The following is an 18068-nucleotide window of genomic DNA, read 5'->3' on the forward strand; positions in this document are numbered from 1 at the left end:
ACTTTCAATCATACTGCAAGAACATAAGCTTAGGTTGTTATAATTGGAATTACACGTGTGTGCCTTTATTGAAAGATTTAACTACACTATTACCATTTAAAATAATTTCGTTCACTGTCTACATCTCTCGCAAGATCGACAAAATCAATATAACATGTATGATTATAATTTTCACAAATTTTAAATTCGTTTAATCTTACGTACTTATCTTCTAAGCCAATCATAGCGCCAAGGACTGCCCAGAAATGATTAAACCCTTCCCAATCGCCCGGCTTAAGCTGTGTTATTCCCAGTTTATCAGGTTTCAGAACAGTGATGCCAATAAACCCGAAAAGAGTTAAAGATATGTCGCGTTGAGATACAGTTCCGTGACGCTTTAATTTAGCTGCTCGGTCAGCGCGAACATGGCGGCTGCGCACTGTGTGAAGTGATTTCCATGATCTAAAATTAAAATATCATAATATGTTATTTGATAGATTATTTGAATGCCTTCGTAATTTAATCCTTATATCGGATAGATCACGCTGGTAATTTAAGGAAATTTAATTAAACAATCATTATTTACAATACGAAAAATTCTTAACACAGATATAATACTTTTTCTATGTTTAACATTTCTCCTACAATTTTTGCAGTAAGCAAACCAATAAAATAACGAAGTGTGTTAAACATGAACCTTATCATTGTATCAATTCATGTTTTTTTATTATTTCAACGACGATTTCTTATTGTAAAATTATTAACTAAAATGTTGTTTAATTCATTTGTAACTTAGTGGAAAGTAACAAGTTTGGATATCCCCATATAAATTCGTCGAATTTAAACTAACAGCCCTCTGCGTTGTCTTTAAAATACTTACTTACTCCCTGGCTTCAGTTCATCATCGAACCAATACATTATGTGTGAAAATGTAGACCAGTAGCGTCTGTAAGCTGTAATTTCTGTGTTGGAGCGGGTCGTTCCAACCAGTACTTCTAGAATTGTGGGGATCGAGAACACTGATATAAGTCCCAGTGTCATAGATACAGATTGCCCGAACAAGAAGTTCTTGATAAATTCACGTCCTCTAAAAGATAAAAGAATTTATGTGATTAGTCATAGCACCAAATACATATATTCTGGTATTGAAAACCTTTCTGTACCCATATATAATGCGTAAATTCTGCTATCGCATTTGGTATTGTAAACCTTTCTGTACCCATGCGTATATTTTTGTATGTGCTTCTTGTAAATTTGTTTTGAATTTTAAAACTAAATAGGAAACATGGACATCATTAATCATAATATGAAATAGTAACATATCCAGTGGGTAGGAAGGAAAGGACGCATAAATAGCTATTCACATGAACCGCAAATGCAGCACCTGGAGCGTGTATGTAGGACGGAGCGTGAAAGTAATATTTGCATAGATAAGAAGAGACGTTCTGTAAGTGTCACCTTTTTTCTAAGAGACATTTACTGCGCCTATTGATCAAAAGTCATAGGTGGCTCATAACAAAGCAAACTTTCTTACAAACTGCCTGCTTTTGGGGATGGAAGGTTATGGATGCGAATCATACACTGAATCATATTATCTCATACCAATATATTCTTTAAAGCTGTATTATCTAGACTAATATTTCATTTGTAATTAATTTTGAAGATAATTTGGGGTGATTGAAAAGACTAACTTTCACGCAGTATGAAAGAGTCAAGAGAAATTATGCGCCAAGTTTTAACTGAATTCAAGAAAAGGAGGAGTTCTTAATTTGACTGTATTATTTGTGCTTGTTACCTCATATATTATTACAGGGTTAAATGATTTTGATACTTATTTTTACCAGCTGGAGGCACCCCAAATAAAAAAAAAAAAATCATCAAAATTCTGAGATAACAAACTTAAAAAAAAACACAGTCGAAATGAGAACCTCCTTCTTTATTGAAGTCGGTTGAAAAGGTAACCGACTTACGTTGTATACAAAATTTCAACTATTAAACTATCAAGGTAACAGACTGGTGATAGACGGACGGAAAGACAGACGTACAAGACTTATTAGTACGGTCCCGTTCTACCCCTTGGGTCCGTACCCGAAGGCTCCGTAGCCTTAAACTTTGATCCTTTTCAGATCTCTACGGTTATAAATACAATGTACTTAATATACTTTAATCACAAAAATGTTATCATCGATATAATATTCTGATAAAAGTGTTTTTATTAATTTTAATGTCGATGATCTTTTACAGGTACCCAAATGTTAGACGGGACTCTATTACTAAGACTTCGTTGCCTGTCTTTCTGTTTGTCGGTCTGTCACCAGGCTGTATCACATGAACTGTGATAATTAGACAATAAAAATTGCCAGAGTTGAGGCATTTCCGTTGTCGCTATAATAGCAAATATCGGGGTAAAGACAAAGTGTATACGGTTCTGGGACAGCAGGAAAGCTAAAGAAAATCTTTTAATCTCGTATGCTCTTGTATTTGATTTTACGCGAGTATTATATATACGTTTAAATTAAAGACTTTTAACCGGATTTTAAACGGATTTTAGACGCGATTTATTCATTATATTATTAGCCTGTCACCCGTTTTACAGCTGCGTGGTCACGTCTCACCACGCTCGCTGTAAAGTGTTCGAAACGTCGGGTTAATAAGATAATGAATAAATCGCATTTAAAATCCGTTTTACAGTCTTTAATTTCTATAAATTTTATTATTTAGACAGTTTAGTCACATCTTAGGTGTCGCACGGAAGAAGGATGTCTTTTCGTGTCGAGACAACTTGATAATTATTATAATAACAACAAAATTATTATACACACTGACTCATCAGTTTGTTAAATAAACAATATGTTATCGGTGGCCATATCTGTCTATGTACGTGTAAAGATATTATGTAAATAGAAACGTATTAAATGTTAAAACGTACATTATTTATATAGAACGGCTGAACAAATCAGTTTACAAGCCCATAATTCCATATAGTGAAAATTAGTACTGAAAGGTTAATTCTATACTAATGATCGAATTGGGAACTTTCTTCGTTTTTGAGAACGTAGGTTAAAAAGGGGAATACAAATTTCATCGACATTCATCAACATAATGAGACCACTGAACCGTTGTCGTAAATCTTGTTTTATCAAGCAAACAATATATTTAATATGGAGACGCATAACTCACTGTTCATGTTTCTTTTTATCGAACCAGTCGGGAAGCTTCATCACCAGGTCCTCAGCCCGCACGGAATCCGACGGAGTCTCATACGCCTTGGCGCTGAAGAGATTTTCCGCGACCTCCTCCACTGTAATTATTTATTTTAACACATAATGGTGATGTCAATAATAAATACAAAAATAGATCTTATACTACTTACTATGATAATAAGTAAAAATCACATTTAAAATTGTAAGCAAGACATACTTAAAAAAATATGTTGAAATGTGTGTAAATTTATACCTATACTTTATCCGCTTCAGGGTAGTATTAGTAAAAAACCTCTCTTTGACGGATGCCTAGATCATAGTGGCTACCTGCATGCCAAATTGCAGCAATTGGTTCAGTTTGGCCTGTGCGTTGCTAGATCAGTCAGTCAGTTGGTGAATTAGTAAAGGTATATTAATGATAAAAGAAAAAGAGTAAAGATTATTATTAATAATACAAATCCTACACAGGTCATCAACAATATACGTCGATACCTTCGTCCAATATTTATTCAAGTTTTTTGTCAATGCAAAAAATAAGTTATGTATGTATGTGCTTTGCCTGATTGTAAATAAAGTTTCTGCATGTCGGTTCAAGGATATTTTATCACGACTTTATATAATGTTTTGGTAGAAACCTGCAGTAATCACAAACGTCGCTGATGATTATTATCTTGTCTAGATGCATTTTTGTTAATCTTTAATAATAATTGAAAATGCGCATAAAAATAAATTTTAATATCCAATTAAAAATAAAAGAACGAAAAAAAATTAAAATATATCACATATATATATATATGTGTGTGCATTATAACAAACATGGAACATATATGGCTGATATTTTTCTTTCTTAACCTAGATTATGCCTATCTTCCTATAGGAACCACTGATACTAGTAGACTAGACTGTCTAAATATTGAGATCACTCCCTAACGTTGTAAATTTCAAAGGCTACATTTGAACTTTTTACAAAACTATTTGTATAATGCAGAGTAATAAGAACTTCATAATTAATATTCTGTCATAGTCTGATTTTCATATTGTATATTAAAAACTTTCTAATATAAACTGACATATAATACTTAATAATGTTAATTAATTTGAAAACATTATTATCATTCATTAGATAATAAGATAAACATAAAATATAGTGGCCGCTCAGGTTACGGTACTGTACTGTGGGATCACAACCTACCTACATATCCAACAATGAGAAAATTATTCAAATCGATTCAGTAGTTTCTGCAAAGCACTCCAACAATAAACTAACCAACTCTTGAGTTTTATATTAGTAGTCTATAATTATAGATTTAATAGAGCATCTAAGAATACAATAGGAAACTAGAGTAAAAATAAGAGCAATTTTAAAGAAAATAAAGATTTATTCAAAAAAGTCTCTTGCGAGAACCATTGTTCTCCTTTACTTATTGGTTACTTTTTATCAGTAAATTCTAAACATAACTTCAAACAATTGCCATTATAGGGCCTACAATCCAAGATTTGACACGTTCAAATTTTGTGCACACCTCGTAAATATGATTGTGTTTCTCTTGTTAGTGTTATTTCAACAAGGTTATAGTGACTGGGTAAGTAAAAGAAATGGACAAATAAAGACTTCTATATTTGACCGCAGTTTGCAGGGTTAATATTGAATGAAATTCAAAATTTATGCACCAGTTTATACTGAATTGCGAAGTTAACATTTTTCAATTTGGGCCCATACAATGATAGCTTTTATAAATTATCACCGGGAAGGAGTTGATAGTTAGACACAGAGACGTGAAACAGTCGCTGATATTGCAAGTTTTAATAAACTTTAATAATAATATTTTTCATTATGTACTGTACTGTTCCGCCCCAGCTTCAACGGTTTTACTTATTATAAAGCCTATAAAGGGATCAGCACTCAGGGATCACGTACATAACACAGTAAACATATATAATTTTGAAAGATTTTCAAATCGGTCCAGCGGTTCCTTAGAATCGTGAGAAAGAAACAATTAAAGAAACTGTTCAGTTTCATATTATTAGTGTAGAAGAATAGGTTTAAAATATAATCATCAGGATTTATCTATTCGTATATCTAAAGATTTTACAATTTGAAAATATAATATATTTATCCTACCATGCTTTACAGATTTCAGAATGGGTAACTCCACTTCAATATTATAATCAAAAGTAAGTTCTAACATCTTATGTATTATCATCACGCATGTTATAATGTAAATTTCATATGCAGCAATCTTAACTTTCAACTTTTTTACAACATTATATTTTTTTAATTTGCATACTGAATGTTCCAGAACGCGTCATGGCATGTCTTCATTGCCAGAGCGCTTTGGGAGCGTTTAAAATAAAATTAAAATCTTTTCAAACCCTTTAAATTACTTGTCGTTTAAACCGTCGACTTGCGTAAAATAAAGCGTTCTATAACGAACAAATGTATATATATAATCATAATCCGTATTTTTTACACAGTAAAGAAAACCAAGCTATGAAGTCTAAAGAAGAACTAGAAGACGTTTTCGAAACAACTATAGGACAAAGTTTTGAACAATCACAAACAATCCTATCTCCTAGAAAAGATTTCGCTTTTCAAGATCCTGACTATTCAATGAACACTCTCAAGCTCAGACTACAGTCTACTATACAAAGTGCTACGGAACTAGCCGATACTTTGAAAAGACAAATAAAGGAAATTGAAGCTAAAGAAAGTTTACTAAAAGAAGCTATCGTCCAAGGAAAGTTAGTATTTGTTATTGATATCTTCGAAATATAGTTCGTTCTACGTGATAACCATCACCTATAATTATTCGAAAACTACATGATCAAGCGTTTTATTATTAAATTAATGTCTTCAAAAAAATCACTCATCATTCAGTTCTCCTTGCATGTTTTTAAAATCACATATTTAATCAAGTAGTAAAATATTTATTCAGTACTGAATCATACCTTCGTGTAGATTCGATTAGAATAGAAAAACTTACCTAAAATTCTCAAATCTTTCAAGTTATTTGAGTCAAGGAAAACGAGTGTATAAGTATGTTTATACTTTAAACATAATTCAAATAAGTTTATGTAAGCGGTTAGTAAAGCAGTTCTTATATATATATATATATATATATAAGAACTCCGGCACTCCCACTCACCATACGAAACACAATAGCATGCCATTATTTCACGCCGGTTTTCTGTGGAGGTGTGGTACTTCCCCGGTGCGAGCTGGCCCAATTCGTGCCGAAGCGTGCTTGACTCCCACATCCTAATTATAATATAAATCATAACTAGATTATTTAATTGATTAAATTTTCCTACAATGAAAAAAGTGCTTTACCTTTTTCTTTAAATATCAATAATATTATTATCAAAATCCGGTTTCCAAAAGAGCAAGTCTTAGTTATATGGTCCCTTTGTACCTTTTGGGTACGGAACGCAAACAATTGTGTGTGCCACGTTTTCGTAATGATGTTAGAAGGACGCGGCAATCATTTATAAAATTGTATACTTATTACCGACGTACAACCACAGATAACATAATACTATACTAGGTATAACGTGTCCTAGATTATGGTGAATGACACTGCGTAACTATAAATGAGGTTTTATAATTTGTTTGCAAACCGATTTCCAATTTTGCAGTAGCTAAGTAATAACATTTTAATAACTGACGATTACTTACGTTATATATTAAGTATGTAAGTACTTAGTATCTCATGATTTGTTTTTTGAAGTGAAACTTCTTTAGAGTCGTTGTGATTTCAAACCGGATGCAACGGAAAAACGACAGGTAAGGGACACAAATACAAAAATGTGTAGAATGAAGCCGGCAAAGAATGAGACAGAAATATACATACTATTTTATATATATTCATCTCATTCTTTTGTCGATTTACTGAAGTTTCACTTCTATTGTGTGTAAATCGCACACACACCTTTTTTTTTTCTTTGTTTCTGCAGATCTGGTGTAACAACCCTTACCATCACGAGTCTAGACAAAATGCCACGATCCTATATAATTCGGAATGGATTTTGGACAATCTGCAGTGGCATGATTCAAAGCCCCATTTCAGCCCCGTCACCTAACATTTTTAATGAGATTTTCTCAACACCACGCTGTATTGGACAAGAAGTAAGACTTTTATTTTCTTGAATTTTGTGCTTCATGGTCTCGTTACATTGTGGCAAACAACTAGAGATTAGGCCGAATTATTTAGTGTTCTATTGAAAATATGTTGTTTGTTTGAAATAATAGATGCAATATAGAAATGTATGTGTGTATTTGATTCATTAATTTATTGGGTTATCCGTTGCAAAATTAATGACCAACCATGCTACTTAAACACATCTATTACATTACAGATACGATCCATAAAAGACCCATGCGCCTTCAATTCTATCATTAAATATGAAACAATACCCACTGTGCGACGATCGTATTATGACGAAGACGACTATCTGTGCTTAAAGACAAACTTTAATAGCACTTTGGAACATTATGCTTCAGTACCGAAACAAATGGTCAATGAAACATGCAAAAACGGTAAGCAATCATAATTTGTAAATTGTATCATCATACTCTAATTTCAGGAAAACGAAAAAAAACATTTTCAACGAAATGCATTGCAAAAGTTTCCGTTAAGAAATTGTATTCAAAGAAAGTGGATAGCTCCCTTTGAAATGAAGTACAACGGAATAGCATATAATTTCAGAATGGACTCGTAACCGTAGCAGTGTGGTATCGCATATAAATATGGGATGCACAAAAATAATATTGGTGCATTGATGCATTATTTCAATTCATTTTATTTCATTTAAGAACGACCAATATTTTGTCCGAAGCAAGTCTGTAGAGAAAGCAGAAAGAACCCTTAGAACATATAGGTATTACGCTATGCTACAATGTTTAATAAAAAATCTATAGATTTAATGTTTATTTTGTTGCAGGATTGGTCAAAAGTTTGGCCGATAATATATCAAATTGTGGCGTACGAATCCTACTTGAATACACATACTATCCAAGTGGAAACTTTTTGGCGGCAGATTTACCACTGGATTATTGCACTGAAGCTGACGGATCATGTAAACTGCTTGTCGCATGGCACCTATCGAACACTACGATAGAGAACTTCGACATTTTGAACAATGATAAGCTGTTTAAGAAAACTTTTATGAAAACTGGCTCATTTGCTGAATCTATCATTTAATAAATATTTTGTTTCTATTTGTTGGGATTATTCCAAAATGTCTGCCATTAAAGTGTTTTTTTTTTTTATAATCTGAAACTATTTAATAATCGTATAGTACTAACAATTGTTATGCTGGCGGCCATCAAAATAAAACCTATAGGTACGGCGTACGTGTTGAACTCATGAAAAGCAAAGTATTCAAATTAGCCATTCACTACACGAAAACTTATTTTTCCTTAATTTTATAATGATATTACAGCCTCCACCACATACCACAATGAAGGATCCATTACAGTTTACTAGCTTTTCCCCGCGGCTTCGTGTGCGTTGAATTTGAAGTAGTAGTTAAAAGATAGTTTAACATATAAACCTTCCTCTTGAATCACTCTATATATTAAAAAAAAAAAAACATAAAATTCCGTTGCGTAGTTTGAAAGATTTAGGCATACAAAGAGACATAGGGACAGAGAAAGCGTCCTTTTTTATACTATGTAGTGATTTGGTCTGTTGTTATTCTGATCAGGTGTTCTGGTTTCCGGAATAAATAACAGCTTATATGTTAGCCAGAATTAATGCTTATACAGTAGTTCCGGAGATTAGCGTTTACAAACAAACAGACACATTTTTGGATTCGTGCTCTATTAGTTTTTAATCCCCCTTCAACTGTTATTTTTTATATATTCAATGTTCAGACTCAGCTCTTTTACTATTTACATGTATAAAAAATCGTAAAATGAAATTAATTTATTCACGACATTATAAATATGCGATAAAAACCTTACTTTACATTTACACGAACTTACAACTCTATGCGAAATAGTATTAATTAATGCGAAATAATTTTATCTCTAATCTACCATATTAAATATCACAGGCTGTGTCACATTATAGCCGCCTTAAAAAAATATTTATGTGTATAATAAACCGGTTGCCTAATTTTGTTTATAAGTATAAAATTTTATTCATATAATTAACATAACTTTATTTGGTAGGGTTAGGTATTATTCGCACAGGTTCCGAAAATTTTACAGCCTGTTATTTTTTTAACTATATATACATACCTATTATATTTTGTTACTATAATATTAAGTAAATACTATAAAAAAATTACCCACTGACAAAAAAATCTTTAGTATCTTCATATAGTTACCTTTTGTATCTTTTGTATCTACCTTTATGTTATCTGTGGTATCTACTTATTTAGTAGAGAGACCTTACTGTTTTTAATATATAAATCTTAATATCTCATATTCATTATCAAACGTATAGTATTATAATACTTTTTTCCATATTTTAACGTAGAAAACGATTTATTTTGTAACACTTTTATACCTTCACTTGTGTTTTTCATGTAACCGATTTCTATACACTCGATTTCGACTTCGTACAAATAACAAGAATCCGTTACAGTTCAATTATTTCACAGCCTAGGTTCGAATTCCGCCTCGTGATAATTTTTGTTCTATATTTTAGTTTAATTTTTAATACGTTATTGTTATTTTATAAAACGTAACAAGTAGTTACATAATATCTAATGAATATTATTATTCATATTCACCATAACGATACTTTGAAAGAAAGAAAGAAAGAAAGAAACATTTATTCGGCTCCACATGAAAAAATAAAAACAATACAAAAAATACAATACAATTAATACACAAAACACAATGAAATAATGAAAAATTAAGGAGACATAAAGTGGAGCCAAATGAGGTAGCCACTCAGCCTACGCAGCAACGTAGTTGCCACACTAATGAGTGGCCCCCCACTGTGACAGTTGGAGCGGCAGGACGTACTCATATATTAACTTCACAAATACACAACAAAGATAAACATATATAGATAATTAGAGAGAAAAAATGATATAGATATATATTTAAATTTAAAATAGTACATAATAGATTTATTAATAAACAAATAGATGATATAGATAAATAATACAAATGTGTAAAAATCTTCAATCTTCAAATATCAAAATAAAAGGGTATAAAACCATACACAACTAAGGTTGGTTTTTAAACTCCTGTAATATGTGTCTATAAATTTAAATTTGAAGATGTTTAATAAAGTAGAATTTAATATTGGTGGTGGAATATTGTTCCAACATTTGGTTGCAGAATACTTAAAACTTCCCCTGAAAGCAGCTGTTGAACTCCTCGGAATGGCCAGTTTACAAAAGGAGGAACAGGTATCATAAACGCTACCGTACCCCATCCTATATATATTTAGGCGCTTTAGTGAAAACTACGCCAAAAAGAAGTGACGCAAGGTGTAACCGCCTACGACTTTCCATTTTCAGGCACCTAGCTTCTACCAAGTACGGAGTAACATGGGTCCGGGGAGACACGCAATATCGCATATATCGCATTTTTACTACGGCATAATAACCTAGGTCCGTACATAACGTCGGCATAATTAAACTTTCAGAGTACTAAACACTCACAGAGTCGGATTCTTACATCGACGCTCAGGTGGCCGAGTGCAATACAGCTTATATATAGGCGATAAAAACAATTAGCTATAGTTGTATTTACGTATTTTTCGAAACGAAGATTTTCATCAAAGTTATATAGAAATATTTTGCTATAGTAGAATATATGTATATTGTAGAATAGTAATATATTCTTAATTTCTTATGCTTTCTAAAACATGCGATATACCTAATGACACAAAGATTCATTATTATAGCTCTCCTATCCCTACTTATTTTTATAATATTTACCCGATAGTAACTTTGTCTGTCTTTTTATCTCTTTGGGTGACATTTGTGATTTGGTATAAAGATAGTTTGTGCCCTGAGAACGGATATAGGATAGTTTTTAGTCCAAAATCCCATACAATTTGGAACCATGCGTGGAAATCCCCGGGATTGATTATATTTTCCTATAACTTCGCGAGTGAAGCCGCGGGCGGAAATATGGTATAAGATAATAGAAGAATATTTTAATGATGTGAAGATATGGATAAAACATCATCAAATTATTTTGAAAAGTAAATTAAGACCTATGTCATATGTAATTTTAGCATGATCTATAATTATTTAACCATATAGTAAGAATAGATTTAACTTTTGTGTCACTTGAAGAATGTTTTATTGTAAGCGAAAATTTATCATTAAATTTATTTTATCTAAATATATAATCGTAGTAGAGATTACGCTTTACGCATAAACAATTCTTATATTATGTAGATAACCAGCTCTAGAACTATCAAAATACAAATAAAATCATCATAAAATCGACTTAAATACGATATTTTGACTACCTATAGAAATAATTTTAACAGTTGTATGAATATCGATAATATTTTTATTTTAATAAATAAATAAATACTTACCGCTCAAATCCATTGTTGTAAGCAAAAATTTTCACTGGGATTTTACGATTTATAGTAATATACGTTCTAACACGTTTGCTTCCGTAAATATGTAAATACTGTATGGATTTGTACTAATAGCAAGTATATGAAGATTTAAACATTATCAAGGTGAACGCGTACTCTTCGCAGCCCGCGCTGCTGGCCATTCAACGCGATACAATGATTTCTGCGATTTTATTAAAACATTCCATTAATTAATGATAAAAACTGATAATAAGTTGATAGCCATAATATAATCCCATGTAATATAATGCTTCTTTATATAATAATATAATGGTCTATTGTATCGTTGATAGCTAATAGCATAGCATAGTTCATAGCAACTCCTAAATGTCTCTTTTTACACGCTTTTTATTAGCTTCACCTGTATGTTTGTTTGTATGTTTGTTTGTATGTTTGTTTGTATGTTTGTTTGTAACCGACTTCTTTGGGCGCGATTTTGACCCACTTTAAACGGCCAGATTTCGTTCAAACTTTGTAGATTTATTGAGGACCGATGACAATACACTAATTTGATAAAATTATTCCATTTTTTAATTTGCAAAATATGATTTTTGTTAAAGCGTGTTTTTTAGTTTTTTTTAAACTAATATTTATTAAATGTAATATCTGCATTTAACAAGACTTAACGGCGGTTATAATTCTATAGAATATCAATGATATAATTATTGCTTGCAATTTAGCATATTTTTTTCGTTAGACTTTTTCGCAGTTATGTATTTTGCTGAGAATTTACCCTTAACAAACGTCCGTCAGATGCAGGTTGCGAGTCGACGGACAGACGACTAGTTCTTTGTAATTTTCATATAAACCGACCCTTTCTTTAAGTGGGAAATCTTGCAAATGGCAAGGCAGCCGTGGGTTATGTCCGATTCCCACCCGCTAAAACCCCTCTGTGAACCAACGCGCTGTAATCTACCGCTTATCTCGGCCAGCAGTTACCCCATTCCAGGCCCTCCGCTTATTGCCCACTCCGAGGCGGAATATAAGCTCACGTCGCCTGCTTCCCGACGATGAAATGTTCACCACTCCACCATCGGCTTTCCCCAAACCCCCGGTCCCAAAACCATCCGGCCGAAGTGCGTACGCCAACAGGCCCTCCAAAACGTGAGATACACGAGGACGACCCTCCGATGCACTTTTCTAGAGGTTTCCTTTGCAGCCCCCAACTCACTGATATACAGGTTTGTAGTATATTACTTACAGATACTAACCTTTTTCACAAAGGTACAGCATTCATCATCAGCTAAGGCTTTTATAAAACGCTTTTAAAAGTATTAAGCAACCTACGCTTTTTACTCTGAATTGAATCATTGTGTTAATAACTTAAATTTTATTACAATTTTGTTTTGAGGTGCTTTATTATGTTTCATCTGTAACTACAGTCATAATCATCCCCTTTGCCATCAAAAAATTATTTTCTATTTGCATTTTTTATTTCAATTTGCAATACAAGCGCGTTTTTTTAGTATTTTTAAACTGTAATTTATTACATACTCATACGTTACGTACCTATGAGTATGAGTACGTACATAGTAACTACGAAGTCGCTAAGCTGAATGCAAAATAAGTGAACTTAAAAAAAGTTTGTATTGCTCAAAAAATAATAACTGAAAGAATATATATTATATGCCAAATACATATAATATATATTTTTGATAACAGAATTAAAGACATCGTCATTAAATACGTAGATATGAATTCCCTTAGTAACGTTTTCGGAATTAAGTATATGTTATCTAATACATTATATAAAAATCTTTTAATATGTAGAACAGAACAAAATAAACGACATTTTGAGCAATAATGATAAATTTAATATACGGCGAATACAAAGGTGCTTGTTTGTAGGCTGCTCAGAGTCAAAATAAATATAAATATTAAAAACGACTAACTACTTCACTACTAACAACTAACAAACATTAACTGATCATCGAAATTATAATTCTCATAATCCGATCTATTAACCATGGATAGATAGATAATAAATATGAACTTGTAAAGCAATAAAAAGGTAGATATATTTTTCTCCCGTCTTGGGATTCTATATCAGCTACTGTGACCCCGGTCACTCACTTATATATTATACAAACATTACAATGTATGAATGTTTATGATGATGGAAATTGATGTATGGATGAAATATTTACAGCTGTGAGTAACCGGAATTGGAAATTATTCGACAAACTGTACATCGTAAAAGCTATATATTTCTCCATGAGTTTTAATAAATAGTTTTGTCTTGCAAACCGCTGCAACATGATAAAAGAGGACGCAAAAGTATAAATAATCTGTTGTAAGCAGTTGTCGTACATCAGTTTTGCCATTACCGGTTTAATGTGAGGCATTATAAATTTAGCGATTACACACCACACTACACACGTTTTGTTTCCGTATTCATAAGACACATTATAACTTAAACGTGATACAAAACAAAATTCAATATTCACCCAGTGTCGTGCTTTTCGGAATTCCTACACAGGACAAATAACATAAGTAACAATTAGGTAGTATTTAAAACAACAAGAAACTTTTGAACTACATGAGTAGGAGGAATCAATCAAGAAAATATAGGACCAATTTATGATAAATCGATAGTTTGGCTTTGAATTGATGGATTTGTTGTCTGCAGGTTTCTCGAACAAACGCCTTTTCGATTGGAAAAAATGTTATTATTGGGAATCCATTTGTGAATTGAGCACAATATGACGTAGTTTCTTTTTGGTGCTCGAACACAACAGGCATAACTATCGGTCATAGCCCCGCCAGAAAACCCGTACTTCTCTTGGGTCTAGCAAGACTGCGACCATAATTCTGTCAGGCCATCAAAAATTAGAAAAATTCTTTTTTTATGAAGTACAATTTTCTACATAACCAATGACTGGCTGGAAATGCATAATTGTTTTTATTTTATCAGCGAACTTGTTTGCTTATCTTATAATTCTGTTTTCTGTTTTTCATCATGACTTTATTGTAAGAAACGATTCGCGATAAATTTTGATTAAACATATGAAGCAAAGCTGTTCTATGTCGTAGTCGAGCACGCTTCGGCACGAATTGGGCCAGCTCGCATCGGGTAAGTACCACTCCCCCACAAAAGACCGGTGTGAAATAGCATAGTGCTGTGTTTCGTTCGGTGAGTAGGGGAGCCGGAGGCCCATATTCTTTTCCTTACCCTTCCCAGTCCTTTCCTTTATTCTCGTCAATTCTTTCCTAATCCTTTTCCAATTTGAAGTCGGCAATCCAATTTTTAGGGGCGTAAGGTCTGCAATCGGCCTTACGGCTCTCCAAATGTTCATGGGCGATGGTAGCGCTTTCCATCAGGCGACCCACCAGCTCCATTGCAGACTATGAGATAAAAAAGCACCAAATTCAATTTGAGATTTTTTTAGTAGATAGCTACATAAAAATATAATATGTGAATATTCATTAATTACCATTATTAAGTGTCTAGTATCAAGTACTTCTCTTAACGTCAATGTCTGAGGTAGCGTCAATCTAAGCAGTATATTATTACTTACTCTGTAGTCAATGCACATAGTAATTTTAATATGGGTTATTGTAAATGTACCTACTGGATCCTACTATTATTGTACCTAATTGTTTTTTAATCAATTTGGTCCAATTTGGTTCAGAGGGGGTTTGCTTGGGAAAAGGGGTAAAATATTAATTGTTTACATTATACTAGCTCAATAATATAAGTAGGTAGTGTGATTTCATTGAACATTTTATATACGAAAGCGAATTAAAAGTTTATATAATACGGTTAAAATTGCAGAGTCATTCGTTTTCTTCATTCGAAAGAACCGACTTTCTACGAAGTTTCTTTGGAATTATATGGATTGGACTAAGAAGTAGTCTCATACTCTCCAAATTTTAAATTACAAAAGCATTATTGATTCCAAAGCAAGTATTTCAGCGAAGAAGTGTACCTACTAGTTACTTTTCACCTAAACAGCCTCTGAAGTTCTATGAAGTTCGGTAGTGTGTAAGGTACTGCTGTCTCTGAAGCCGAACTCCGAGGCCGAAACTACAAATTACCAGTAACATTTTATTACCATAACTTTTGATTCGATTGAAATGATATGCAGTCACCTCCAAATTGTCTTGCATTTAATACCGTCATTAGGTAGCCAGTTTTTCAGTATTTTACAGAATATTCTTTGGTGAATGTGCTGAGCTGAAAAACTTGGTAACAGCATCGCCTTTTTACCAGCGGACAACCAGACGTCGGGATCTCCATCGTAATATTTTAGACTTCCCTAAAATTCGCACATAACGCAAAGAATCCACCTTATTTAGGTTTTCTATTTAAACATAACTGGCTTTTTTTGAAGGTATTATACATATAAACCTTTCTCTTCAATCAGTATAAAAACCCATCAAAATGCAAATCAAAACCTATCTAAAGGACATAGGGACATAGAGACAGAGAAAGCGACTTGTTTTATACTATATATATACGAAGAAAATAGAAAAATCATAAACATTACAAACAAAAATTTCTCATTATTTTTGCATTTCAGTATAAAAAGACGAATGAAGCGACAGAAGTGAAAAGTACTTTTTAGATATATGTATATAAATCATGATGGCTTGTATCTGTTTGTTCGCGATAAACTCAAAAACGACTGCACCGTTTTCTGTTCACCAATGGATAGCATGAACTCGAGGAAAGTTTTAGTATGTTAAATTTTTAAAGTTACAAATGTATGTAGTAATATTGCGCGGTCTATGGACTACGGACCGCGGCCTATGCGGCTATTCTAATCGCACGAAGACACAATGAAAATAAAATAAACAAATACATATGACATTAAAATAGATTGTTCAGTGCTAAGTCAATTTATTTATTTCCCTGCTACAACTGCCGAATTACTTGTAATGTGAGAGTTGAGCACGCTTCGGCACGAATTGAGCCAGCTCGCACCGGGTAAGTATCACAACCCCACAGAAGACCAGCGTGAAATAGTATCACGCTGTATTTTGTATACGGTGAGTGGGAGAAACGGAGGCCCGTTTCCTTACCCTTCCCAGTCCATTTCTTCTTTCCAGTCGTCAAGCCTTTCCTTATTCCTTACGACTTAAAAGCGCGGGTAGCGCATTCGCTTAGGCACTACCAAAGAGTAGTATAATAATACGAGCACTACCTTTGCGAATGTTCATGGGTAGCGGTGATCGCTTACCATCAGGCCAACCACCAATTCAATTGCCCGCTATGACATAAAAAATATTAAAACATAAAAGAATTTTAATAGACGTCGATATGGTCGCTATAGGGTGTTGTTAAGATAGCTTGTTACGTAACAACTTACGACAGAAAGATGAACAGGTTAAATAGGATAATGTATAAATTAACAACCGACTTGATAAAGACTAGGTTTGGACTTGGTTTAAGCTAGCTAGGCAGATTAATTTTTTTTTTACGGAATTTTTCTAACGAAAAACCTATGATACTTGATAATCATCATCATCATCATCATCGTCAGCCCATACATGTTCCCACTGCAGGGACACAGGCCTATGAGGGTTCAGGCCATAATCCACCACGCTGGCCAAGTGCGGGTTGGCAGATATCAATGATCGTCGAACTTTTGATGCTTGGACATGCCGGTTTCCTCACAATGTTTTCCTTCAACGTTTCAAGCAGTGGTGATGTTATCTACATGCGCTAGATAAATGAAAAATCTATTTATTTCCTGCACGCACGCTCGGTCTCGAACCCCGACTTATCCGTTTTGAAGTCCGACGTTCTCAACAACTGAGCCACCACTGCGTCAGATGTTAGGTACTTTCATAAAAAAAATCAATTGTTCCTGTTCAAATGACGGATAAAAATTCAGATATTGTAGTGAATTTTATCGAATTTGGTCTGTAGAGAAAAGAAGGTCAAAAGTGCTTAGGGCAACTTAATTTTACATGCCGTTATCTATTAGTCTACTTGTGCCACTATCTATTATGCTACTGTGAAAATTAACAAAATCCAAAGCCGTGCATAAATTTCCGTGTAATGCGACTCACATGATTCATTTAGACAGATAAAAGTTGGACTTGTGACGATCTTTCATAATCGATACCTTATCATGTATTTTTTGTATAAACATCGAGCATTAACAATTTTATATTTCAGACTTTATCAATAATATACAGTGATATGAATCTGAATAATGATAGAGCAATAGAGTCCAAAATTCAAATAATACGAAATGGTACGTTACTGTCATTTCAATTATATAACAGATTCAGTCAGTCAAGGATTTTTTTTCGCATCCCCATAGATAATTAATGTACCTAACATATCTATAACACTTTATTGTACAATGTC

At 33.0% G+C, this 18068-nt stretch overlaps 2 protein-coding genes across 2 annotated transcripts in view; one reads left to right on the forward strand and one right to left on the reverse strand.

Moving 5' to 3' along the window:
• LOC119836153 overlaps positions 1–3867 on the reverse strand; it is a 6321-nt gene extending 2454 nt beyond the window's left edge. The window contains exons 1-4 of the mRNA XM_038361407.1: positions 3831–3867; positions 3160–3280; positions 860–1066; positions 205–441 (exon numbers count right to left, since the gene is read on the reverse strand). Of these exons, the coding sequence (XP_038217335.1) occupies positions 205–441; positions 860–1066; positions 3160–3280; positions 3831–3867 (602 nt within the window). The remainder of the gene's footprint in view (positions 1–204; positions 442–859; positions 1067–3159; positions 3281–3830) is intronic.
• Positions 3868–5668: 1801 nt separating this feature from the next.
• On the forward strand, positions 5669–8389 carry LOC119836283. The gene is made up of 4 exons (XM_038361576.1): positions 5669–5924; positions 7137–7308; positions 7539–7719; positions 8124–8389. Exons 1-4 carry the CDS (start codon positions 5674–5676, stop codon positions 8381–8383), a joined length of 864 nt encoding a protein of 287 aa, XP_038217504.1. The 5' UTR covers positions 5669–5673; the 3' UTR covers positions 8384–8389.
• The last annotated feature ends 9679 nt before the right edge of the window (positions 8390–18068 follow it).

Source organism: Zerene cesonia, chromosome 23 (genome assembly GCF_012273895.1).
Source record: "Zerene cesonia ecotype Mississippi chromosome 23, Zerene_cesonia_1.1, whole genome shotgun sequence".
Classification (NCBI taxonomy): Eukaryota; Metazoa; Arthropoda; class Insecta; order Lepidoptera; family Pieridae; genus Zerene; species Zerene cesonia.

Coding starts and splice junctions, on each gene's coding strand:
- LOC119836283 (XM_038361576.1), top strand. CDS start 5,674: ATGAAGTCTAAAGAAGAACTAGAAGACGTTTTCGAAACAACTATAGGA. Junction 7,309..7,538: donor CACGCTGTATTGGACAAGAA/GTAAGACTTTTA, acceptor ATTACATTACAG/ATACGATCCATAAAAGACCC. Junction 7,720..8,123: donor CAATGAAACATGCAAAAACG/GTAAGCAATCAT, acceptor ATTTTGTTGCAG/GATTGGTCAAAAGTTTGGCC.